This window comes from Notamacropus eugenii, chromosome 4, assembly GCF_028372415.1.
Source record: "Notamacropus eugenii isolate mMacEug1 chromosome 4, mMacEug1.pri_v2, whole genome shotgun sequence".
NCBI lineage: Eukaryota > Metazoa > Chordata > Mammalia > Diprotodontia > Macropodidae > Notamacropus > Notamacropus eugenii.
Window position 1 is genome coordinate 38,631,406 of NC_092875.1, and position 26,175 is coordinate 38,657,580.

A 26,175-nucleotide genomic window follows, 5' to 3' on the forward strand; every position below is an offset into this window, starting at 1 on the left:
CCTGTTTTGTTCTGAGCTGGGGAGCAGGGGCTGAATGTTGATGGCAGTCAGTGGGAGAAGATGTCTCTGGGATGTGGAAGAGTCACCAGTTACCTCCATGCCAAGTTAAGAGAATGAATAGGAGAAAAGATAAGGAGATTTTGAGAGCTAGTGTGTCATGGGCCCATTTACTTACTCTCTTAGCTAATGAAGGACCAGCAGGATGGAAAACCTGAACACCTTGCCAAGTAGCTTCTCTGATTCCCCAAGGTGTGTAGCTGCCCACTCAGTCCACACTAATTAGGTTACGTCCCTGGGACCCCCTGTGCTCACAGGCTTCGTTTGGCTTCTCACTCCACATGGATCATCCGGTAAGAGAGATATTCACCTTATAATTTATGTTTTAGGCAACATTAGTGGCTTAGCTTGTTAGCACATGCTTATAATTAATGCACAAAGGGAGGGGGAGGAGAGAATGACGTCTGAGAGACAACAGTAACACAAGGCTTTGTTTTATTTAATCTGTCGGCAGACCAAGTCCCCCTCTACTGAGACGAATCATATGCTGGATGTTAAGTTTAGGTCTATAACCAAAATCAATTCAATTCAACAATTTGTTAGAGTGGTAGTGTCAACCAACAAGCTGTGCTTATGGAAATGTCCTCTCTTGTTTGGCTTTAGGGTTAGAATAATATTTTGAATAATTACTCATTATAACTTCCAGAGGGCATACCATAATTGATTTCTTCCTGTAACAGCTAAATTTTAATTTTTTTTAAAGACTCCTCACTTCATCACCTCATACCTAAATCATCAAAGATGGTGAAAGAAGGAAAAATTCACTGTTGGCAGGGTTGTGGGAAAACTAGGCACAGCAGTTCACAGCGGGTGGGGCTGTGATTTGGTCCAACCATTTTGAAAAACAATTTGAAATTATGTGAGAAATTTTTACAAAACGTACAAAATTGTTCCTACCACCCTTTAACCCAGCAATCCCACTACTGAATATATACCGCCAAGGCAGCTACAGCCAGCCAGATAAAAACCCTGTGTACAAAAATATTCATAGCAGCGTTATTTGTAATAGCACAATCAGGGAATGACCAGACAAATGATGGTACCTCAGCGTAACAGAATATTATTGTGCCATAAGGAACAACAGATATGAAGTGGAAATACGTAAGGTGAAGGGGTAAGTAAGGGGAGGTGGGAGGAAACCCAAAGGAAACATTGGACACCAGTGACAGAAATGGAAACTCTGAACATCACAAGCCTTGGGGACAAACTGAACTAAACATTCCTGCTCAGTCCCCTCCCAAACGTGAAAATGAAGGATGTGTCAAAAATGTTGGGCATTATGGGTACTAATTTATGACCAGTCTAGTGGTAAACTCCTAAAGCATAAGGTTGCACGTACCATTGGTTGCCCTCACTCAGGCTATTTTAACTTTTCGGAATTAGCTTGAGTTTGGTGTCAAATCAGTAAAAATTTCAAAACTTACCACCTGTCGATGAAGGTTGTTAGAACTGCTTCTCCATTCTGCCCCACCCGTGTTTTTCAGTGTATGTGACCCCTCCTCCTCCCAGTAGAAAGGAGCTGAGAAAGCCCACTCCTGAGATCCAACCCCTGTAGTATTTAGGGAATCAATAGTTATAAAAAGCTGCATCTTACCCTACTCTCCTTCCTACCAAACAGACGCCATCTCTCATTTGTAACTGATGCAGATCAACAGGGATCATTCTCTCACTAAAGACATGTTGTCTGTTTCCACCTCTGCCCAGAAGGCTTTCGAAGCTGGATCATGCTACAAATGCACGTTCTTTAGTGTGCCTGGTCCAAGTGACTCCTTGACTCTTGACCCTCCTACCCAGCAATCTGTCATTTTATCCAGCACCTCCAAAATGAAAGCAAACCTACATACATTTTGATACAAATTGTTAATGAAAATAAGCTTTATTACTTCAAGTAATAAATACATACAAAGATGCACGTAACAGTTTTAGTCATTTATCCAGATTTTTTTTTAATCATTCTATGGTAAACTCAAGACCTGAAATCTACAGTCTTAGTCTGAAAAGTAACTATCTGGGTTCTTAATTTTTTAGTAGGCTGATCAGTCCTCTGTATAACTCATGCATTTTAAATTGACTTCAAAGCACGAACAGTCATGCAAATGCTCACACACCAAAAACAAAAAACCAGGTTGTTTTTTAAAGCAGGGTCTCTCTCTATCATGTGGACCTAACTGGGAGATACCCAACTGCCAGTCAGCATTGACTCATAAAAAAATCCTTAAGAGTTATTGGAAATTCTGGAAAAGGTGCAAAAGAACAACAGTTTGGGTGGTTTTAAGTGTACCCAAAGGAAGAAAAAGATTGGGGCAGATTAGCAGGGCAGGAAACTAGACTTGGCAGCAACGTAAGCAAAACTTTCTACATGCAATTTCTGTACTCAATGCTTTTTAAAAAAAAAGTGACCTAGGTTGTTCCTAGCTACTTAAAATGCAAGTCTTAACTGCAAAATTGCCTTGTCTTCTATTCTTACAGACTGTGGTGGGGATGGGAGAAAGAAAAGGAGAAAGAACCCAAACTTTTAGACCATTCAAAATAAGGGATTCATATGAATGTTTTGAAAGTCACCAGAGGAATAAGTGTAATTCTTTCTTCTTCACAAAGAAATGGAAAACTTTGGAAGCGAAGTGGGAGGCTAGGATCTTGCATTTCGTTCAGTCTCTGCCAGGCATTCCCGGACTAATCCTCGAGCATGAATGATGCCTGGAAAAGGAAGCAAGAGAATGGAAATGATTGAATTCATGTGATGGCTGCTCATGCCAAATCAGTACCAGGAGAGGATGTGAAGGTCCTGCCTTGATCCCCAGACCTTGCAAGAAACCAAAGGGGTCAGCGGGTCCAAACAGGTGGTTGTCAATCCTATTTTGCTTAGCCTGCCCTGGGGAGGGCTGGGGAAGTAGCTGGAGCCTGGAGGTTCTCCCTTGGTTTGGGGGTTTCTTCTACCTGTTCCTCACCATCCAGACAAGAAGCATGTCCTGATGGGGTGGTACAAAGTGGGCTGGATTTGGAACCAGAGGCTCTGAGTTCAAATCCTAACACTGCCATCTCCTGGCTGAAAAGTGTCCTAACCTCCTGGGCCTCCCCATCCCTTCCACCACATCTACTGTTCTACTCGAATTCCACATTCTTTAAGCTATGGAGAACCCAAGGGGACACAGTTCACTGACCAAAGACACCTCACCACAACCATGATCTCACTGCTCCAGGCCTACCTGTTACTTCTGGCTTTTTTTTTTTAAATAAAAAAAACGAAGAGTGATTAACAGTGACCTCACTTCAAATACCCTGGGCCTCACTTTCCTCATCTGTATTAATAACCAGCCTATCTCCTGAGAGGTGATGGATCCAAGATCCAGAACGAAACATACCATCTGTGGACATGGCCAATGCAGGAATTTATTTGATTATACAGATTTGTTCCAAGGGTTTTATCTTACTTTTTTTTCAATGAGGGGAAGAAAATATTTGTTAATTATTTTTAAAAAGGTTCAGAAGATAAAAATGAGAACTAGCATTTTTAAGGTCTGCAGTGCAGATCACTTGACAAGTGTTATCTCACTGGGTCTTCACAAGACTCGGAGTTACGTGCCATTATTACCTACATGTTACAGACAAGGAAACTGATGCAGGGGCACACAGCCAGGAATGTTAGAGGCAGAATTCAAACTCAGGTCTTCCTGACTCTTAAGTCTATGCTACATCCACAGCGCCACTTAGCTAGCTCCTGAAAGATGAGGAGGCTGGGCTAACCGGCCTGAGGTCCTTCCAGCTCGAGATCTGTGATCCTCTGGACTTTCCTCCAGAGTTCCCTAAGTCACCCCTCAGAGAGGGTATGATCCATCCTCGATCCACATCATCTAAGTGTGCCTTCCTTTGGAAAACCCAGCAGAAGATCTGCACTGCCCCAGCTCCCTATTCCAGTGAGCCTCCCCTTCCCCTGTACAGAAGGCTTTGGTGGAGGAAATGCCAGTTCCAGGAAAGAAGTCAATTTTGTAGCTCTTGTGGCAGGCTCTCTCGGAGTGGGCACAGGCAGACCCCCCCAGCATTTGAATAAGATACTGCATCATTAAGGACATCACATGGTACGCTAAAAGAAGACTGGCTCTAAAGTGAGACCCAGGTTCAAATCCTGCTTCTGACACTTCCAACCTGTGTATCCTTGGACAAGTCTTGGGGTCTCTGTCAGCCTCAGTTCTCAGCCCAGACAGCCTCCAAGGTCCCTCCCAGCTCTATGTCAATCGATGACCTTTGCTGGCTTAGTCATTAAGCTGGTCTGGGCCTCAGTTGTCTCATCTGTAAAATGAGGGATCTCTTCCAGCTCTAGCTTGGTAAACCTGTGATCCTGATACGCTTCTTTCCTCCACTCCCAGTGATGGCAACTTATTGCAAATAATAACAACGAGCACTTACACAGCACCCAAAGTTTGTACAGTATTTGAGAGAGATCTCATCTGATCGTCACACCCACCCTGGGAGGGAGGGGCTGTGATCATCACCATTTTATAGAGGAGGACACTAAGGCAGACGGAAGGTAAGTGGCTTGCCAGGGTCACACACCTAGGAAGTACAAGACTGGAAGTCGGGTCTTCCTGACTCTGGGTCCAGTACTCTATCCACTCAGCCATCTAGCCTCACTGGATTTCATGTCAAGGATCCAGGAGCTGTCAGTGGGCTTGTTCCCTTCACTAATGCAGATAGCTCTGCTACATCCAAAAAAATTCCCCCTAGGACCAGAGTTCCGATGAGGAACCTCTTCCAAATTAGGCAGGCTGGTCCCACCCCATTCCACTGACCCAGGCTTCACCAGCCAAGGTCACCTGCACATGCCAAGAAGGCATCCAGGGGGGAAGAAGAAGAGGCCACCATGGGAGGTATCTCTTTTTCTGTCATACTTGGAATGAAGAGACTCCTCTTTCATCTTTTGTTTCCATTTGGCTTGATCCTTTTCAGTCATCACCTCCCTCCCCCAGTCCTGTTCTCAGTGACCCATTTAGCTTCATTTATAAAAATGCGAAAGATGACTCAGTGGATAGAATTTAGGGGCCTAGAATCAGGAAAACCTGAGTTCAGATCCCACCTGACTCACCAGCTTTGTGACTGGGCAAGTCACTTCCCCTGTCTGCCTCAGTTTCCTCATCTGTAAAATGGGGATGATAACAGACCTACCTTTCAAAGTTGCTGTGAGGATCAAATGAGATATTTGTAAAACTGCTTAGTCCCAGTAAACGCTATAGAAGTGCCTATTACTATCATATTATCACCTTCCCAAGATTCATTAACAGGTGTAAAAATGTGGCAGCCTAAGCAGTGCCTTCATCTAGACCAGTGCCAAAGATGGTACACTATACCAGTGACCCATATAGCCCATGCCCCTCCCCCAGGGGTATGCTGGAACCAGTTCATACTGGCTCACCATAGTCAGCTGGAATTTTCAATATGAACATCTACCCTTCAAAAATCTGCCAGGGCTACAAATCCAAGTTTGATTTATTGTCTTCTAGACTGTCTAGACTTAAGAAAGTAATAGGGAAGATACCAATCACACAGGGCCCTCCACCTATCCAGGGAAGTAGCAGTCACTGAGCAATGCATCTTGGGCATAGCCTCACACTCCTTCCTTACAGAATATGGGCTGCCATGTCTTCTCCTTCTTTAAGTCTCTGAAGTATCTGAGTATCTCAAAGATTGGGAGGGACCTCAGCGCGCTTACCTGCCCCTTCTGGGCCTCAGTATGTCCATCTATAAAATGTAGGGTAGGCAGGGGGGAGACAATCAGATGTCCTCTCTAAGGTTCCTACTAGCCCTAAATCTTAAGCTCAGATATCCTCTCTGGTCTTAGGACTCACGTGGGGAACCTGTAGCCTCAACGCCACCTTGAGGCCACAGGTTCCCCACTCCTGATCTAGGTCATTTTGTGAGGGTCAGCTTATTGAAAGTCTACACCCCTAATCCTACTCCTGCTCCCAAGTCCCAGACTTTTGCTCCTCTGAACTGGTACCTTTTAAATTAGGGTTTTCCCCCCTTCTTTTTGGGTACATAAGGTAACAACCTACTCTGCTGTCACCCAGTCATATTTTCACTTTAGTCATGCCTTCCTTTCATCTAATCCTCTTGGAGGAGAAGTGATCCCCAAAGTTTTACTGGCCCCATATCCAACACTTAGGCTCATCTCCCCTGGGACCCTGTGCTAAAGGAAGTGCAGCAGGAAATACCTACCCTAGAACCCCTCAATCCCATCCCCTCCTGAACAATGCCCAGGGACGTGGTCTCTTGGGAGAGAAAGCTGTGCCCATTTCAGGTGAATGGCCTCTTTGCAGGAAGCCAGCCTGCCCACGAGGAAGAGGTCACTCACCTCGCCAAGATGAGGGCTTTGTTTCCAATGGGAGGTCTGTTTTACTTGGCACTCTCTGCTCCAGGGCTGGGACCAATGTCAACTAAATGAACCACAGGCAAGCTGGAGTTAAGCTTCTGTGGCAAAAACCAGATGGACTCCAGAGAGACCTAAAAATTCCCCTTACGCAGGGCATTTTGCTGGGGAGAAAGGCCTTGAGCTTGGCACCACGCAGTCTCATGGGCCCAAGTCGGCAGTGAGACAGGGAGGTAGTTCTCTAAATCATCCCACCACTCTGCTCAGTGACCTCTGGGTCCAAATCCTGGCTCTGCTGCTTAGTGTCCATGGAACCTTGGGCAAATCACTGATCCTTTCTTTGCCTCATCAGTCAAATCGTTTTAAGAGCAGGTGCCAGTCTGCAGTGGTAGAAGCAATTCCACCCTTGGAATTGAAGCTAGACTAATAATATCTCCCATTTCAACAGCTTTTTCAGGTCTACAAATATGACCTCATCTGATCCCACAACACCCTGAGAGGTGGTGGTTGTTAACTGTTTAGTTGTTTCTCAGTTGTGTCTGACTTGTGACCCTCATTTAGGGTTTTCTTGGCAAAGATACTAGACTGGTTTGCCATTTCTTTCTCCAGCTCATTTTATAGAAACTGAGGCTGAGTCAAGTGAAATAACTTGCCAAAGGTCAGAGAGCTAAAGTGTGTCTCAGGCAGGATTCAGACCCGGGGCTTCTCAAATCCAAGGCTGGTCCTCTCTCCACTAGGTCAGATTGCCTCCCCTTCCAAGATGACTATGATACTAGGATTCCCACTGGTTAATGGGGAAAGGGCTCTGTGTTTTAATCCCAGTTCTGTTGCACTATATCGCTTCATCTTCCTAGGCCTCAGTTCCCTCATCTGTAAAGAAAGGGCATTGGTCTAAGGTCCCCCCTCTGGCTCTGGAGCTCTTGGCCCATAGATTTGATGATTCTAAATGCCCTTAATGAAACCCCACCCTCTGGGGCTATGCCCAGAGAACATCCAACACCTACCTCGCTTTAGTCTCTCCATGGCGCTTTTGCTCCCCGCATACGTGGGTCTGATCTCTTTGCCTAGCTCTTCAATGATAGCTAGGAGTTCTGCATATTTGCTTTGGGGTACCTGGCTGCTTCCTGTACCCTAGAGTCAGAGAGAAGTTAATTAGGATGACAGTGGAGGAATCCAGAGCCTGAGACTTCACCTGCAGCCAGCCTGGGCCACTAGCTGAGTTGTGTCATGCTCTGGCAGCTGCCAACAACAGGACCATATGGGCCCCCCTATCACACTCCCATGCACCCCCAGCCCAGGCAGCAGCATGATGGCGACCAGGGCATTACAAATGGTCTCCGGAGCTTTGGATGGGCATGGTATGTGAGGAAGGGCATGATGGGAAATCAGGCTGGGAGTCCAGAATGGGACCAGGCTTCCAGTCCTGCATCTGTCATTTAAGACCCATGTGACCTCAGGCAAGTCACTTCTCTCACCTGTAAAATGAGGGCGTGGGACTTGACCACCTGCCAGGTCCATGCCAGGTCTACACCAGCCTACACTATGGGATCTCTGAGATGAGGATTCCCAGCTCTGCTGTGTGGCCCTGAGCAAAGTTCCAGACCTCTCTGTGCCTACATTCCCACCCTGGCTTAAATTAATAAGATTATAGCTCTGCCAGGAGCATGGTTCTGCTCTCCTAGAGGTAGGAACCTCTTGGGTCCCAGAGCTGGGGAAAGGCCCCCCCACGTCAGAGATTTATGACCAGAGCTGAGAGGGGGTGGGGGGAGCTGGGCTCTAAACCTGGCTAGACATTGTTTTTAAAACTGCCTGACAGACAATGGGAGGAATGTTTATCTATCCCATCTCTGCGCCTCCTTGAAGCTCAATCAGAAAGAGTTCTGTAAGGCAAGCACCCAGATCATGGAAGCCGGGGTCCCCAGGAGCACAGGCGCTTGCTCTTTCACTCTCCTTTTCATTGCTTCCTTGTCCTCGTCCTCGTCCTCATCCTTCTGCTCCCTGTCCCACAGCTGCGTCTGGGCAACCATGTCCTTATACAGCACTTTCTCCTTCTCTTCTCTCTTCTCCCTCCTCCGCCTCTTTTTGGCTTCCCGGTCCTTCTTACGTTCCTTCTCCCTCTCCTCCACATTCTCCCTGCGCCTCCGCTTGGCCTCTCTGTCCCTCTTGCGCTCCTTCTCCCTTTCCTTCTCATCTTCCCGACGGCGTTTCATAGCCTCCGAATTCCTCTGCCTCTCCAGGCTCCTTTTCACGACGTCCTCCCGTCTGCGACGCTTTTTGAGCCTGTCTCGCTCCCTGGCCTTGGCTCGCTTCTCCTCCTGGGACAAGAAGGCTTGACGAGGCATGAGGAGGTGAGCTGTGACCCCACCGGGCCACAGGCATCTGTGTTCCGAGGAACAATCACCCCACTTCTGAATGGCTGGATATGTAACAATGTCCCTGCCTTTGGAATCAAGTTCTACCCTTCTATAGCTTGGGGACTCAGCTGCAGCCATTGGTGGGGGTGCGAGCACCTGGGTCCCATTCTTGAAAGAGGATACTAGAATTAGGGAGCCTATTTGGTTAGACCTTCCCCTCTATATATCCAAAGGGGCCAAAAGCTGTTGAAGGTTCACTCACGCCATTCTAGGCCTTCGTTTTCCTAGGGAACAGCACCAACTCACAGGAGACTCCTCAGTTACCTTGTAGGAACGGTGCCAGCTGAAAGGATCTGTCCTGGTCATTGCCACCGTCTCCAAGTCTCTGACCTCCAGCATGAACTGGAAAAATCTGTTCTAGAGTCACTTTTCAAGCCTATAGCCACTTTTGCCAGATGGGGAGGGCAGGCCTCTGTCCTTTTGTTCACAAATGTCTACTGATGAACACAGAATTGAAGCCCGACATTTTCTATTTTCTCTGCTGCCATCCTGGCCAATGTGGAAACGGGCCCATTACCAGCCATCCTGAGCCATGGATCTGGAGGCAGATAAACTGTTCCAACCCAGTCCTTCCTTTGTCCACTAGGAACCAAGTGAACCAACTGAAGGTCTACAGAGCCACTGTGCTGATCTCATTGTTGCATGCCTATGAAACATGGACAGTCTACCAGCGCCATGCCAGGAAACTGAATCGCTTCCATTTGAACTGTCTTAGGAAGATTCTGAAAATCACTTGGCAGGATAAGGTACCAGACACTGAAGTCCTTGCTCAAGCTGAACTGCCAAGCATTCAAACTGTGCTTCAGAGAGCACAACTCCGGTGGGCTGGCCATGTTGTTCAAATGCAAAATGTACGCTTGCCAAAAAGACTATTTTATGGAGAACTCGAATGGGGCAGGCAGTCATATCGTGACCAGAAGAAACAACACAAGGACACTCTCAAGGTTTCTCTCAAGAACTTTGAATTTGATTGTGTGACATGGGAGACACTGGCACAGGACTGCTCAGCATGGCGCACCCACATTTTAGAAAGCATGCTGTGCTCTATGAGCAAAGCAGAATTGAAACAGCACATCAGAAAGGTAAGATGCTCAGATTTGGAGTATCCACCCCAAAAATTCACACCATCTATCTGTGCCCAGTCTGTGGTAGAGCACTCTGAGATCTTGTTGGTCTGATCAGACACACTGACACTTGAGTTTATCATGGTGAGGTCATTCTGGTCCTCTTGGAGAACAAAGGACACCAACCAACCAGGAGCCAAGTGGGAATTCCAGGAAATCAAGAACTCAAGGCTGGGGAACTTCCCCTTTTCAGGTTCTGTTCCAAACTCTCTACCTCCAAGCTTGCTCTATTTAATGCCACCCAGCTCTGGTCACTCCTCAGCTCCAAACTGTGCCCCTCACTGGCTTGCTGGGTGCCTTCTGCCCTACAGGTTCACGGCCCTTCTCTCAGCCTACATCGAAAGATCCCTTGGGGACTGGCAGGGAGGCCCATCTTTATAGTACTCCCCCCTGAGACAAGACCATTTTAAGAAGGATATGGTGGTCATTCTCTCCCAGCAGAACAGGGTCCCCCAGAGCACAGAGGCTGCCTCCCCTGCCCTTGCATCAATCAGGCCTGAAATAACCCACAAGGAAAGTAAAGGCAAGCCCCTGCCTTACCTGGGTGTAGCCTAGAGACGGGGGTCCATAGTCATTGATCAACTGCCGGTACTGGGTGGAGGCCGCCATGCTAGCTGAAGGAGAGTGGACACTCCCAGCTTTTAAAGTAAAGGAAACGAAAGCAAGAATTAGCACGAGGCCTGGAATCCTGGGCTACCTTCATCCGCCCCCTCCCAACTCCACCCTCCTTTTCTGGTCTAATCTGTTTATTTCCTGTGTTCCATTCTCCTGGAAGATCTCAAGGCTTAGAGATCTCAAGTCCAGAGCAGCCCCACTCTGACACATCCTGGCTGTGTGACCCTGGACGAGTCACTTAAATCTCTCCCTTCCTCAGGCTGTAAACTGCAGAAATACAGATCTACCTTGGCAGAGGGAGCACTCTCACTGGGAGCTTCTTAAATATCAGTGAAAACGTAGGTGCAGTCTTAAAAAAAAAAGCTTTCCTCACAACAACCTCATTAAGAAAGTCATTATAAGCACCCCAGACTCCATTTAACAGATGAAGGCTAGTTTCCCCTTTGACCTGAAATCTTCAAGCTGCCTCTACACCCTGGGACTGGTTCCTGGACAGATTTGAAACATACCAGAGGCTCCTGGCTTGACCAAGTCCTTACCTCCTCTCCTACTAACAATAACTGACTTAACTCATTCTTGAAATGTGAAAACTAGGGCAGCTAGGTGGCACAGTGATACAGCCCCAGCCCTGGAGTCAGGAGGACCTGAGTTCAAATTTGACCACAGATACTTACTAGCTGTATGACCCTGGGCAAGTCACTTAACCCCTATTACCTCCACCCCCCGCCCCCAAAAGTAAAAACTATCAGGCAAATTATTAAGAGCTAGACCCAGGGTCTAGAAACTTGATTTTTTATATTTTGATGACTGAATTTCAATATAATCGATTTCCTTTGTAAACCTCTGGATTTTACATGAGCATTTAAGAACACACATCTGAGAAGGGTCCATAGGTTTGGCCAGACTGACTTCCCAAGGGGTCCAGGGCACAGACTGGGTTAAGAATGAATAAACATGAGCTCATCTGACGTTCCCAGAATCCCTGTGACATGGGTACCATTTTACAGGTGAGAAAGGTGAGACAGGTGAAATTACTTACCCATGGTTACATTGTCAATTCACTTGGACCCAAGGCTCCCTGACTCTGAGTTTAATTCTCCAAATATTATGCCACAGAGTGTGAAAGGACCTCAGGGTAATCAAGGGAGGCAAAGAATTTGAGTTTCAAACCTGGCTCTACTGCTTACTTTCTATGTGACCCTGGGGAAGTGTTTTAATCTCTCAAAAGGGGCCTCAGTTTCCCCCTCATGTAAAATGAAGATGTCAGACTAGTGGCCTTTGAGATCCCTTCTACCTCTGGGTCTAGGAGACCACAAGACGGTGATCCCTCCTGATTCATGAATCTCTTCTTCATTTTTGGCAAGTAGGCATACAGCCTCTGAGACCTGGGCACCACTGTGAGGCCAGGTTCAAGGCTGTCAGGCTCTTTCTTAGTAGCCAGCTATGATCTTGTTCCTCAGACCAGACCCTCATCACCAACCCTGCAACTTTTCCCCAACCCCTGTCATTCATGTGGTTTTTCTTGATTTAATTTAGAAGGTTACTGAGTGATGTTACAAGCTAGCTCAAGAGAGAACATCGCTGCACCCACATTATATTCTGCAAAATATGGCTATTGGGCAAAACCCTGAGGGTCCCATGCACAGCTGAAGGGTCCTCAGGTTCGGGTTCTGCTGGGTTTTGTGGTTTTTGTTGTTCATCCTTTGTTCTTGAAGAGGACCATGACATCAGGGAGGTGATGCCATGACCTGCAAGTGAACTGGATTTAAGTGAGGCAGGGCTGTGCAAGGTCACCAGCCTCACTTTCTCCTCCGGAGCCATCTGGGTCCAGGGGGCAGATATGGATCAGGACGACTACAGGTAGCCCAGAATGCAGTGGGAGACCTTGGCCTTTTCAAGCTAAGGTCTTTAACAGATCTCAGTTTGACTGAGGCAACATTAAGAATTGATGCAGAAAATGGCCTCTTTACCAGTCAAAATTTTTTTAAAAATCGATCTGGGAGGGGAAGATGCTCAGGGTTTCTGGTTAAAAATGACCCAACAAGGCTTGACCTGAGACCTATTGTTGGCCAATCAATGAGAGCCAGAGTGATTTGGGGTGAAGTCTGGTCTTTAAGAAAACATTTTTTTTACAGGTCTGTGCCCTGGACCCCTTGGGCAGTCATTCTGGCCAAACCTTTACAGATGAAAAAACAGGGAAATGTTTTTTATAGATGAAGAACAGGGAGGTTAAGTCTCTTATAGATCATAGCTCTGCAGTGGGAAGGGAAATTAGTGGGCATCTAGTCCAACTTATAGATAAGAATACTGAGACCCATGGAGATCAAGTGACTTGTCCAAGGTCAAGGAGAGATTAAGTGACAAAACTGGGATTTGACCCCAAATCCAGCATTCTTCCCCCTCTACCATTGCTGCCTCTCCTTATGACAGACAGCTATGATAAATCAGATGACTTTCCATTTCCTGGACCAAAATAATCACAATGATCTCCAAAAGCCATAAAACTTCCTGGCAGAAGGTGGTTAAAAAGCAACTAAGGAATGATTTTTTTTTTAATCCAATGAGTTTCTGCCATCACACATCAGCCAGAAGCCCAACAGCAACAAGAAAAGTGGCCCCTCCAACACAGCTAGTGCCAACCTCTTCCCCCTCTGAAGACAGGACAGGTGCAGCCTGCATGGCTCTGTGCCCAAAGATGTCATGAGCAAAGTTCCCCTAAGAAAGGCCCTAGGTAGGGAGCTTGGAGGCTTCTGGAGAACAGTACCCAGCAGTGACCAGTAAGTGTTCACATGCAGAGGGCTCTCTATACTGAGAAGGTATTGAATATCCAGTATTACAAACCTCAACAATCCAGGGGAGCTACCTCCGGGAGGCAGAGTCAGTACAAAGGCCTAGGGGGCTCAGGGTGAGCCCAAGAGGGCCAAGCACCCCACACAAGAGCACAGCAGGGAGGGAACCATGACCCTGGCAATCAGCACCAGCTAAAACTGAAGAAGTAAGTCAAAGGAAACACCAACCAGTATTAAAAAAAGATTATAAACATACAGATCTCCCAAAGAGATAGGAATACAACTCCAAGCAGAGACTAAAAAGAAAATATGAATTTTCCACAAGGACAACAGGAATACCTGGAAGAAGTGAAGCAAGAGGAATACAACATTTTTTAAAAACTCTAGATGAAAGAATTAAGAGAATAAATAGCTTAGAAAACAAAGCAGTAAATTTTATCTGAGAAATGGAATCTCTGAAAACCAGAATAAATCAAATAGAAATCAATGACTATATGAGACAGCAAGAAATATTAGAATAAACCCACAAGACTGGAAAACAGATCAAGGAGAAATAATTTAAGAATAGTTGTACTCTCTGAAAAATATGCTTCAAAAAAAGGCCTTTATTCAACATATCAAGAAATTATAAGTCACAACTACTCAACTATTCGGGCAAAGTGAGGATAGAAAGAATTCACCAGTCACCTTATGAAAGGAACTCCAAAAGGAAAAGTTCCTAGAATGTCATAGTCAGAATCCAGAAGGCCTATATCACAGAAAAAAATATTGCAATTATCCAGGAATAAGCAATTCAAGTGCCAAGTAGGCAGTCAGGATCACACAAGAGCTGGCAGCTTCAACCAGGAAGAAGAGAAGAGCTTGGACTAGAATATGCCTAAAGGCAAAAGATAGAGGTTTACAACTAAGAATAACTTACCCTACAGAAATGAGTATCATCATTCAAGGTTTTGTTTTGTTTTTTTAATAGAGCTTTAATGGAATAAAGAGGCCTTTCAAACATTTCTGATGAAGAGATCAGAAATGAGTAGGAATTTTGAAATAGAAACACAAGAAACCAGAGAAATGTATAAAGGGATACGTATTTGAGCAACTGGAAGAAACTGTATGATGATGCACTACTAAACGAATAGAGAAGAAACAAGTGTGGCACTCAAGGGACACTTCACATGGCGGATTAACTGTTCTGAGTATTTGAAGAAGAACACACACACACACACACAGACACACACAGACACACACAGACACACAGACACACAGACACACAGACACACACACACAGACACACACACACACACACACACACACACACACACACACACACACACACACACACACACACACACACACACACACACACACACACACACACCCCCAAACCAGGAAAGCATTGTTACACAGTTGCAGCCACATTGTATGATGACTAACTCTGATAGACTTGGCTCTTCTCGGCAATGCAAGATTCTAAGAACTCCAAAAGGCTCATGATCGAAAATGCTGTCCACATCCCAAAGCAAGAAATATGGACTCTGAAGGCAGATGGAAGCAGACTATTTGTTCTCTCTTTTTTGTTTTGTTTCTTTTTTCTCATGGTTCATTCCATGGTTCTAATTCTTCTTTACAACATGACTAACATGCTGTCTTGGGGAGGTGGAAGGAGAGGAAGGGGGAGAAAATTTAACACTCAAAAGCTTGTGAAACTGAATGTTGTAAACTAAAAATAAATAATTTTTTTTAGAAATTAAAAAAAAAGAAGTACATCAAACCTAAAAGAGAAACAAGGCAGGATAGAAAGGGGGTGGTGAAGAGAGAGGATGATACTAGGGAGGAAAGAGTCACAAAGGAAACAAACTTTCTGATCCCCAAAGGGCTAACTAAAAGAAGTAGGGGAGGGGGTAAAGAAAATTATTTCAATCTAAAGGAAAGGATGCCACCATTGTACTGCCTTTTGGACAGAGAACAAACTTGTATATGAATGTAATGGAATACAAGTGCACTGTAAAAAAATCATGAATGAGATGATTTCTGAGAATCCTGGGTATTATGAACAGACAGAGTAAAGTGGGCAGAACCAGGAGAGCAGTTTACTCAAGGAATGAAACAAACTAACTTTGGAAGATTGAAGAACTTTGATCCATGTAATATCCAATTATTACATCTGAGACCCACAATGAAGCATGTTACCCATGTCCCCGAGAGACGGGGTTGGGGGTGGACACAAGATACAGAAAGAGACCAGCATTTTGGAACATGGCCCCTCTGTTGACTCCTTCAGCTTCATTAACTTTAAAAGGCTCTTTTTTTTCTTCTCAGTTTTATGAGGAAAATGTAGAGGAGGTGTGATAGTGATACAAAAAAAGAAAGGGGGCCATCGTAGCATTTTTTTAACTGCACATGTGCAAACAGAAATTAAGAAGAAAACAGTAACAGTAGAGCAGTTTTGAAACTAATGTTTATAATGTATTATATACTTTTTTTTAAAGCAAGTGGAATGAAATGGAGATTCACAATTTCCTGTAGAATCCTTGACGTTCTGTTCCATGTACGGAAATAATTTTTTTGTAAGATTTTTTTTTTTTCCCCAAAAGGCAGCAAAGACAGATTGGTTTCTAGGAAGTGAAAACAAGTCATGAGAAAAAGCTTCAGCTCAAGAGAAATTGAGCCTGCCTGACCGGAAGGTGAGAAGCATTTGACCCCCAAGTCAGTGTTCTCATTCTCACCTACTTAATTAGGCCAGTTGAATGAAATTAAACAAATATGCATGAAAATGCCCACCCTATACCAGACTGTGCTAGGCCCAGCTAGGTGGCTCCATGGGTAAAGCGCAGGGTCTGGAGTCAGGAAGACCCAATGCACTTCAAAGTTGGCCTCAGACCCTTACCAGCTGTGTGACTCCTGGCAAGGCACTTCCCCTCCGTTTGCCTCTGTTTCCTCATCTGTAAAATGGAATAATAGCAGCATCTGCCTTCCAGGGCTATTGAGAGGGTCAAATGAGATAAAAACTGTGCCTTGCACATAGTAGGCACTATAGAAATGTTAGCTGTTAGAGACAAAAAACCAGTTCCTGCCCTTAAGGCAGCATTCAAGAGACCCCACCCTTGGAGCCCAGTCTACCTTTCCAGCCTCACCTCCCACTCTCTCCCTCCACGCAGCCATTTTGCATGTTGTTGTTCTACCCTCCTCACCCAACCAGCAGAGACCAGTTTAGGGAAAGCTGGGTCTCAGCTCTCTCCACCAGCCATACCCTGCTGTACCTCACGCCACCCTACCATTTCCACCTTTTGTCTGGAAAACTAATCAAATCAACACCATCCCTGCCTCTGGACCGGGGCCAAAGTGTTCCATTTCTGGCCACCCAAGACACCCTTCCCAGGCCTCCATACACCCTATTAGAAAGTAAGGTCTTAGAAGGAAGGAACTCATGTTTTTATATCTCTGGCACAGTGCTTGGCACACTGTAAGCATTTCATAAATGCTGTTTTATTCCTTCATTCCACACATCCTATGTTCCCACAAGAGCAGGCTACCTTCTTCTTCCTGAATAACCATTTTGCACTCCTGCCTCCACACCTTTGTCCACTCCACTCAACCTGAAAAGCCATTGTTTCCATCAACTATTCAATCAAAAAGCATTTAATCTGCACCTCTGATGATCAAGTACCATTGTGCTTGATGCTGACTTCAAAAAACCAAAGGACAGTAGGTCCTCCCTTCACACAGTTTACATAAATGGGGGAGATTTGTACATATATAGGTATAGGTGTGTGGATATGCATTCATGTATGTACACATGCATATATATACATAAAATACAGGGAGTAGAGGGAATAAGCATGTATGAAGTGCCTACTGTTTGCCAGGTACTGTGCTAAGAGATTTACAAAAATTATCTCATTTGAGCTTCACAACGTAGGTGCTATTATTATCTCTATTTTGCAAATGGGGAAACCGAGGCAAAGAAATGACTTGCCCAGGGTCGCATAGCCATTTGAGTGTCCACGGCTGGATTTGAACTCAGGTCCCGATACGCTAAACACTGAGCCACCTAGCCACCTCTAAAAGAAGACAATTATGGAAGGAAGAGCCTAATTTTAGGGAGGATGCAGAGAAGTCCAGAAAGGATTCTTGCTGAAGGTGGCACTGGAGATGAACCTTGACAGAAAGGAGGGATTCTAAAAAGCAGATGGAGATAAGGAGGATGTGCCAGGGTGAGACCTGAACCTCAGGAGAATCCCATTGGCATCTGAGTGTAGGATGGTTGGGAGAGGGGAGAAATCCTACCCATTTTCTGAGGCCCAGCTGGGACACCCCCAACAGGAGATCATGGGACTGGCTGGGGGGCCAAGCAGGGTCAGAGGCCTTTCAGTCCAACCCCCTTATCTTAGAGATGAAGAAACCAAGACCCAGGCTGGGCAAGCAATCTGCTTAAAGTCACAGAGCCAGAATTCCAGATCCAAGGCCAATGCTGTTCCCAAAGTGCCCTGCTGCCCCACCTCCACTCTGGGCCTCCAGCATCTGCCAGGCTCACTCGGCACTCATTCCAGGTACACTCAGTTCTGTGCCCAACTTAATTGCTCCACTGAACTATGTGTCCCATAAGGGCAAGAATCTGCCAGGTATTTACATGGCTTGATCTGCTGTGTCACCTTGGGCAAATCACCCACCCTCCCTTGGGCTTCCTCGTCTTTCACTGGAATGAGATGAACCAGAAAAGCAACAGAGGGGTCAGCAGAGCTGGGTGGCCAACAGACATCAGCTCTATTGACCTCAAGGCTTCCCCATGCCATCTTCCAGCCAAAACATTCCGGACCTGGCCTAGGAGTGGCTTCACCAGACACCGTGATGTTCCCATTTCAGGGGGCACCTGTCTCTCATTATCTCAACTGCTGACCATGGCTTCCAGGTGGGGAGAGGGGCTTGAACTGCACCTCTCTCACTCCCTCTCCCTCTCCCTCCCCACCCCCACCCCTCCTTGGACATGCTAGAATTTAATCATCACAATTAAATTAATTCAATCAGCATGTGCTAAGTACCTCCTACATTCAAAGTGCTGGGCACACAAAGTCAAAAACACAACAGGCCCTGTCCTCAAGGATCTTACAATCAATTGGGAGAAAACAGGGTGGAACACAGAGAAGTAAATACAAAGTAACTTTGGGGGAGAGAACAAAGCCCTTACATTTTGGGAGGATCAAGAAATGCCATGTATAGGATGGCAGTAGGTCTTAGATGGTACTAGGGCTTGCAACAGGCAGAGGGGAAGAGGAAGAGCATTCCACGCATGCGGGGCAGCCTGTGCAAAGATATAGAGATGGGACATGGAATATTAGGTATACAGAACAGCTAGTAGGTTAGTTTGACTGGACTGGAAAGTATTTAAAAGAGAATAATGTATCCGATGGAGGGCTAAACTGAAGAAGAGGAAGGAGAAAACAAGTATTTATTAAGCACCTACTATGTGCCCAGCACTGCTTACAAATATTATCTCATTGGATCTGAAGACAAATGGTAAAGTCTTTTAAATGTCAAACAGAACCAATAGGGAGCCATGGAAGGTTCTTGAGAATGACACCTGTGCTTTCATAATATCAATATGGTGGTTGTATGGGGGATACACTAGAGAGGGAGGGAGGGGAACCACAGAGGTCAAATCAGGAGCAAAGGCAACTGTCAAGGCAAGAAGTGAAGGCAGGGGGAGGCAGGGTGTGAGTGCAGAGAAGGGATGTCATGGACCTTCCCACTCCTCTATGGTTCTCCAGAAACTGTAGCCCTAAAGCAGCAGATTGAGCTGAGGGGGTGGAGGAAGGGAGGCCTCTCTCACCCCAGCACAGCCAGACCAACTCAATTCCACTCAGGACTCCATCTCCAGCCTCTTCCACGCCTGGAATACATCCTCCTCATACCAGCCCTTAGAATGAATCCCCAGCATCTTTCCCAACTCAGCTCAAGCGCTGCCGCCTCCATGGAGCCGTTCCTGATCCCTGCCCCCCAAAATTACATGGTATTTATTTTTAATATACTTATAAATGTACACAATCTCCCTCAATAAGATGTAAGCTCTTTTCTGTCTAGACAGAAAAATGGAGGGGGGATGTAGCTTCCATTCTACTGAGAGAGAAGCTCCCAATCCTTCATCTGTCAGTGTGGTAAATGGGTATCAGAGAGGACCCTGAACATGGTAAGAGAAGTCTTTGGTCTCTCCCCACCTCCTCCAGCCCCATCATTCCCTACCCAGTTTTCCAAGCTAACATCACCCCCCAACACAGAGACACACACATGCGCACACACGCACGCGCACATGTAACTCCAGAGAGGCCCATGGCACTAGAAAGAGCTGCGTGCCAGGACTCTGGTCAGGGCAGCTTCCAGGAAAGTCCAGCCCCAGATCATTCTAGGGGGGCAGGAAGGAAGTCATATAGCCCCAGCTTGAGGGAGGGCCTCTCTGTAACCTGTCTTGGGACAGCAGGCTCATTCCTCCTCAGACTTCTTTCTAGAACAGGGGTGGGGAAACTGCAACCTTGAGGCCACGTATGGCCTTTTAGGTCCTCAGGTATGGCCTTTTGACTCAGTTCAAGTTTTACCGAACAAATCCTTTTATTAAAGGGATTTGTTCTATGAGTTAGATTCAGTCAAAGGGGCATAGCTGAGGACCTATAGGGCCACATGTGGCCCTGAACCTGAAGGTTCCCCATCCCTGGTCTAGAACCTTTCTCAGTCTCAGTCTGCTCTGACAGTATCTCCTCCTAGGGAAAGTGAGGCCCCAAACCCCACAAGACTGAAAGGCAAAGTCTAGGAAAGTGAAGGGGTCACAGGATTGAGAGCTAGAAGTGACCTTAGAGAAATCCAGTCCCAACCACTCCCCCTTTTAAGGAAGAGGAAACTGAGCCCCCCAAGGCATAGAGTGACTGGCCTTAACATCATACAGGCAGTTAAGTGGCAGGTCCTTGGACTCCAAATCCAGCCCTCTTTCCCTTATCCTAGGCCCAGAAGGCCCTCCTGCCTGTTCCCAAACAGGGCCATTGTATGAAATTCAGGCCCTGGAACAAGCTGGCTTACCATGAAGGACTGACCCTTTGGCATCACAGTCACCCCAAGACCACCCACCCACAGCCAGCCTGGCCCAGCAGAGCCGGCATCCCTCAGAATGCCACTTCCTGCATCAGTGTAATCTTGTCAGCAGCAGAGGCAGGGAGTGAGCCTTTGGATCTACTTTACCCTGAGCATATGCACCCCCATAATGGAGCCGCGAGTGGCCATCAGCCAGCTGGCGAAGGATGTCCTGCAGAATCACAAACAGCAGTAACCATGGAGAATGTACCTATTCCTCCGCAGCTCGCCCAAAGGGGGTGGGCGGGAGAGCGATATTCCCCCCTCGGGCTGCCGCCACCCGTGACAGGCGGCAGTGGGACGGCCGCACGCAGACACACACTCAGGACACCACTCCCAGGCACACAGACCCACCAGCCTCTGCAGAGCCTGGGCTCAGCCCCAAGGGCAGGTCCCGGTGCAAGGGCTGGCCAGGCGAGCTTGACTGTCTGCTCTTGGAATCGGGGAGGGATGGGAGAAAATGAAGGGGGGGTGGGGAGAAAAGTTCAAAATCAGGAAATTTTAGAAATTGGAGGGGACTTGAAGAGACTATCTAAGGGACCACTTTTTCCTTTTCCTTTTTTTTCCCCTTAAACAAATAAAGAAACTGAAACCCAGAAAGGGAGTTCTTTGAGATCACACAGCAAGGCTCTTTCTGTCCATGACCCTGGGTAGCCTCTCCCACCAGAATGTTGGCACCATTCCTTCTGCCAGGTAAACAGGAATCTTGCCATTTTGCTCCTCGTGGTGGGCAGAACTTTGATCTGAAAGGCACCTTGTGGGCTCATCTCTAGGGTACTTTGCTCCCCCAAACTGGGACAGACAGTCCCGGGGCAGCTGCAGCGGTGCCCAACTACAGAGGGACAGCAGCCTGGATAGCAGGGGAGCTCTCACTCTGGACTGGATGAAGAAAGGAATTTTCCTTCTGCATTTCAAAGGTGGCCTTCAAGGGCAGTACCAAGTACTAGTCTAGAGTGGAAAGACCTGGGTTCAAATCCCACCTCAGATACTGACTAGCTATGTGAGCCTGAATATCTCAATGTCCTCATTGGCAAAATGAGATAATAGTACTTAAATACCTTACCTCATGAGGTGGTTCTGAGGAAAACTTGTAAACTTTAAAGTGTCAGTTCATTCATTAGATAAGCATCCATTAAGCAACTACTATGTGTTAGGGAGTGGTTAAGTTGTAGATTGGAAAAAGCATTGGACCTGAAATCAAAAGGACCTGAGTTCAAATCCAACCTCAGATACTAAGTGGCTGTGTGACCCCTGGCAAGTCATTTTAACTTCTGTTTGCCTCAGTTTCCTCATCTGTAAAATTGGGATAATAATAGTACCTCCCTCCCAGGGTTGTTGTGAGGATTAAAGGAGATAACCATAGAGCTCTGGGCACTGTTTGGCACATAGTAGGCACTATATAAATGGGGAGGAGGGGGCTGGCACCAGAAAGAGAGCGCAAGGGTCTCTTGTGGTAGATGGTACCTTAGCTGAGTTTTCAAGGAAGCTGGGAGGCACACCTTGAGGCCCCACCTCTATGAGATGACAGTGCCATCTAGGAATGGGCATGGGGAGATGGAATGATACTCTCCTGAAATTGCAGGGTCTTTCTGACTCTGGAGTAACAATTCCCATAAGCCTTAGGGCTCAGCCCTGCCGGGGTCCTTCTCCACCCCCCACCCCAGTACCCACACTAGCCCCTCTGCCATGGCCAGGGACCTTTCCTCAGTGTCCAATTCAAACTAGGAACGGGCTTTCTCACTGCTGCTCTGGGAGGGCAGGAGGCAGGGCATGAATGGGGTCAGGTGGCTGGAGGGGGTGACTGGTCTCAGGATCTGCTTTCCTAAGGGGAAAGGTAGGCTGGGCGGTGATGGTGGTGGCAGTAAATTTAGGCTTGCCCTAAATGGTGCATCTCCTTCCTTCTCTTCTCCCTACTCCTTTACTTCCCTTCCTTCTCACCCTTTTCCCCTTCTCTTCTAAACCTTATGGTCCCGGGAGAAAGACTATCAGGATTGGGGAGAGGGGATGGGAGAAAGTTAGGAATTCTGGTTCCTTCCCCCCATCACTTCAGACTCTGGACATAGTGCCTAGCACACAGTAGGAGTCTAAGAAATGCTTGCTGTTAGTAACTGACTGAACACTTTGTCCCGTGCAGGTGGAGGGAGTCAGGACTGACTGGGTGACACAGAACCAGCCAGCTTCTCCCTCCTTCCCTCTCCCCTCCCTGCTCAGAGGACAGGGGGTAGGCTATGAACTGAATTGTTAAAAGAAAATGAAGTCCGGCATTCTCCAGACTATGCCCCCCATTCACCCAAGTCAGGAAGCCTTCTAAGGCTGGGGATGGGGGTCAGATGGGGATATGGGTAGGCAGTGGACAGGGAGAAGTTTTGAGTTCTCCCCAGACCTAACTAACATCAGCAGTCCCCATAATCCTCTGTCCCAGAGAAAGGACAGCGAACAGGCTGGCTTTTTTTTTTCCTGTCTGGTCCTCATTAGGATGCTGGTTCCTGGGGGGCCCCCTGACCTGAAGCTGAGACCCTGAAAACAATGATCAATGGGCACAGCTCACCAGGGACTCGGGCCTGAAGGCAGATTGAAAAGAAATGACCCCATGGGATCTGAGAGGGGGGAGGAGCGGGAGGAAGGGAGGGGGTCAAGATGGGAAGAGAGTGGAAACCAAGAAATCCCTGAACTCCACGTCAGCCCTCTCTGGAAAATACCAGACAATGAATCGCTGTGTGAGGCAGACGCAGCATTTCTGGGAGGGCTCAGGAGCCAAACAGGGGTTGGCAAAGGACAGGAAAATCTTCAGGGCAGGAGAGAGCTGTGCCCGCCCCCTGCTCCCCCCAAACAAAGCCCCAGCCCCAGCACTGGCCTCCCAGCTACCCCACAGGACCAGTTGGGGGCCTGGCTGGCTCCCAAGAGGGAGTTCTGCTCCCAGCCAAGCCAGGGGGGAGGACGCAGGCACTGTCCAGAAAGGGGGGCAGAGCCCCTGTGGAGGTGGCTGCTGCAGCTGTGAAGGAAGGAGGGAGGGAGGGGAGGGGAAGGGAAGGGAAGGGAGAGGAAAGAAGGGAAGGGAAGGGAAGGGAGAGGAAAGGAAAGGAAAGGAAGGGAAGGGGGCCGAGCTGGAGCTGGAGCTGCAGTCACGTCACTGGGAGTGTGAGATGTGCGAGGGGAGGACTCAGGCTTTGTCTAACTCTCTTGGCCTTAGGCCACGGGCTGGCATTCCTACTAGCAGGAGGCAGGGCTGGTGTGTGAGGGATAATGACAGGAGAGGGAGAGAGGAGAGAGGAGAGGAGAGGAGAAAAGAGAGTCCATCTTGGATGCAGATGGCAGGGGAGAAGAATGGGGATTGTGACCAAGAAGGACCCCAGGGAGAGGCAGAAAGGAGGCACCCCCCTCCCCCCCAAAAAGAACAAGTGTCATTTGAGGATTGTGAGGCATCTGACTATTCCGTGTAAAAGGAAAATGACCCAAAGAGGAAGGAGAAGGAAACATTAGGTTCTGGATGGAAATGGTGCAGGTCAGAGTGACAGCATCTGGGAGATCCTGGGATCCGCTGTCAGAGCTGGGGCAGGAGGTGGCCAAGATCCTTCCTCCACTCTCCTTCCCCTCTCCTACCGCAGCCTTCTGCAGGGCACCAAGGGCAGGACTGAGGGTGATTATTCTGTATGCACTGCTACATCCCCCGCCCCCCCAAAAAAACCACCTTGAATGAGAGTCAGCAAAGAAAGAAAAAAAATCAATTGCCTCTGTCTTCCTAGGGAGAGACGGGAGATGGTCCCCAGCTCAGAGATAAGAATATTGAAGGGGAACATGGTGGCCACTTTCTTTGTCCTTCAACTGCATGCCCACACCTGGTGGAACCACGGGGGCTGACCTGGACCCATCCCCGCGGACAACGCCACTCCACCCCCACGGGGATTGGGCCAAATCTGGGGGCTTTCTCCCCATCCCCACCCCCAAGGCGGTTCTCTCCCTGGCTAGAATTCTACCCCGACCCCAGCCTGGGTGTATAACGGGTCAGAGTTCACCACTGTGAGGAGGCGGGGAGCAAGGCTGGAGCCCAGTTCCAGAGTTGCCATTTTTTCCCCCTGAATGGAGAGAACCCCCAGCCGGGATGACTCTTTCCCGAGGCACACCCAGGCTTCCAGGGTTCCACCCTCTCCCCTCTCCCACTCAAACTGGCACCCGAAAGGCAGAAGTCCCTCCTTGGGAGCATGTGGCAGACTGGCGGCCCCCTCCATTTCTTAGCCCTTTCTGGTTGAAGGTGCCCCAGCTCCCCTTGGGGGACCAGAAAGGGCACTTATGGGGATCCTCCAAACTTTTCAGTCCTGTCGATCTCCTCCTCTTCCCCCCCCGATCCCTGGGCCAATCCATGGAGGGCAAGATGTAACCTCTTCCCCCAGCACCCTGCGCTCCCACTGAGCCCCAGGAAGGTGGGCTGAAGGCATGCCTGCCCCCCGACATGAGATGCACGCACCACGGACGCCGGTTCCTAGTCCCGCCCCAGGCACCACCGGGACCCCGCTTCCATCAGCGCCCCCCCCAGCTTCCTGCCTAAACACTGACTCCTACACCCCAGCTCCTGGACTATGCCCCCCCACACACACACACACGGGCACACACACTTTTACACACGTGCTTTTTTTAACTCTACTTTTCCATCCCCGTCTCACCGTTTCCCATTTGCACACGCACACGCACGCACACACATCCCTTCCCGAATTCGGGCCCCCACCGCGCGCCCGCCCGCCCGGCCCCTTCCCCACGCACTGGCCAGCGCACCCCGCACGGCCGGGGGCTCGGCAGGCCCCCAGCCCACCCGCACACGGCCCCGCACACGCACTCGCAGCCGCTCCCCGAAGCCGCCGGCAGGGGCCCTCGCCGAGCCGCCCAAAAGCTTACAGCGGAGGGGGGTGGAGGTGGGGGGGTGCCGTGGGGGGGGACAGAAAAAGAGGCACCGGCCGCCCCCTCCCCCGCCAGCTCCCTCCAGATCCAGGGGCCGCCCGGGGCCAGGACGGCGGGGGCAGGCGGCCCACCAGCGGGGCCACCCGGGCTGCCTCCCCGCGCGCCCCGATCCCCGGCCCCGGGGCCAGCCGCCAGGCGGGGGGAAGTTTGCGGGGGTGGGGGGGAAGCGGCGGCGGTGCGGGAGGGGGGCGGCCGGCGCTCCGGAGTCCCGGCGGCCGGGGATTCGCGCTCGCCTGCCCGGCCGGGCACCGGCCCCCGCTGCCCCCCGGCCCCCGGCGCTCCCTTTGTGTCCGGCTGCGGGGCGCGAGGGGCTGCGGGGGCAGAGCCCGGCGGTCGCCAAACTTACCCCGCGCCCTCCCGGGGGCTCACTTACCCGGGTTCAGGGAAGCGCCCGGCATGTGGGCGTTCAAGTTGGGCTTGTAAGACATGCCCGGGGGGGCGCGGCGCCCGGTGCCCGCAGGTCCCGCGATGCCCTGGCTCCCCAGCGCACTTTTTGTTCACGGCTCCGCCGGCACCGGCAAATATGGCCGTCCCTTATCCCGACACCCACAAGGCGCTATGGGCTCCATACATCGTCGCGGACGGGGGCCCCAAAGTTCGGGGAGGGCGCGGCCCCACGACCCCGCCCCGCGCGCCCGCCCGAGCCCGCACTCCCGGCGTGCTGGCTGCCTTTTCTCTGCGACCAGCCCGAGGATGTTCCCCACCCTGGAGGATGAACTTGGCAAACTTTTGGGGGCATTGGCTTTCAGCTCCTGCGC

General features: G+C 48.9%; 1 protein-coding gene and 1 long non-coding RNA gene across 4 annotated transcripts; one reads left to right on the top strand and one right to left on the bottom strand.

Moving 5' to 3' along the window:
• The first annotated feature begins 15 nt into the window (after positions 1 to 15).
• LOC140499350 (uncharacterized) lies at positions 16 to 1,974 on the top strand. The gene is made up of 2 exons (XR_011965405.1): positions 16 to 350; positions 1,676 to 1,974. It is a non-coding gene; the product is annotated as an uncharacterized lncRNA (long non-coding RNA).
• CDK2AP1 (cyclin dependent kinase 2 associated protein 1) lies at positions 1,903 to 26,175 on the bottom strand. 3 transcript variants are annotated; one of them, XM_072600644.1, is made up of 4 exons: positions 25,791 to 26,175; positions 10,497 to 10,594; positions 7,423 to 7,549; positions 1,903 to 2,754 (listed from the first exon to the last, which is right to left on the bottom strand). In XM_072600644.1, the coding sequence occupies exons 1-4, from the start codon at positions 25,843 to 25,845 to the stop codon at positions 2,687 to 2,689; spliced, it is 348 nt and encodes a 115-aa protein (XP_072456745.1). In that variant the 5' UTR covers positions 25,846 to 26,175; the 3' UTR covers positions 1,903 to 2,686. The 3 variants fall into 3 exon arrangements, with proteins under 3 accessions (XP_072456745.1, XP_072456746.1, XP_072456744.1); XM_072600645.1 differs by lacking the exon at positions 25,791 to 26,175 and adding an exon at positions 20,679 to 20,786; XM_072600643.1 differs by lacking the exons at positions 10,497 to 10,594; positions 25,791 to 26,175 and adding an exon at positions 8,314 to 9,050.

What these genes read in the sequence shown, in the direction of transcription:
- CDK2AP1 (XM_072600643.1), bottom strand. Translation starts at nt 8,910, where the DNA reads ATGGCTGCAGCTGAGTCCCCAAGCTATAGAAGGGTAGAACTTGATTCC. An exon ending in CCCCGGCTTCCATGATCTGG is followed by an intron (nt 7,550 to 8,313) that starts GTGCTTGCCTTA and finishes CTCTGACTCTAG; the next exon opens with GGTACAGGAAGCAGCCAGGT. An exon ending in CATGGAGAGACTAAAGCGAG is followed by an intron (nt 2,755 to 7,422) that starts GTAGGTGTTGGA and finishes TTCCTTTTCCAG; the next exon opens with GCATCATTCATGCTCGAGGA.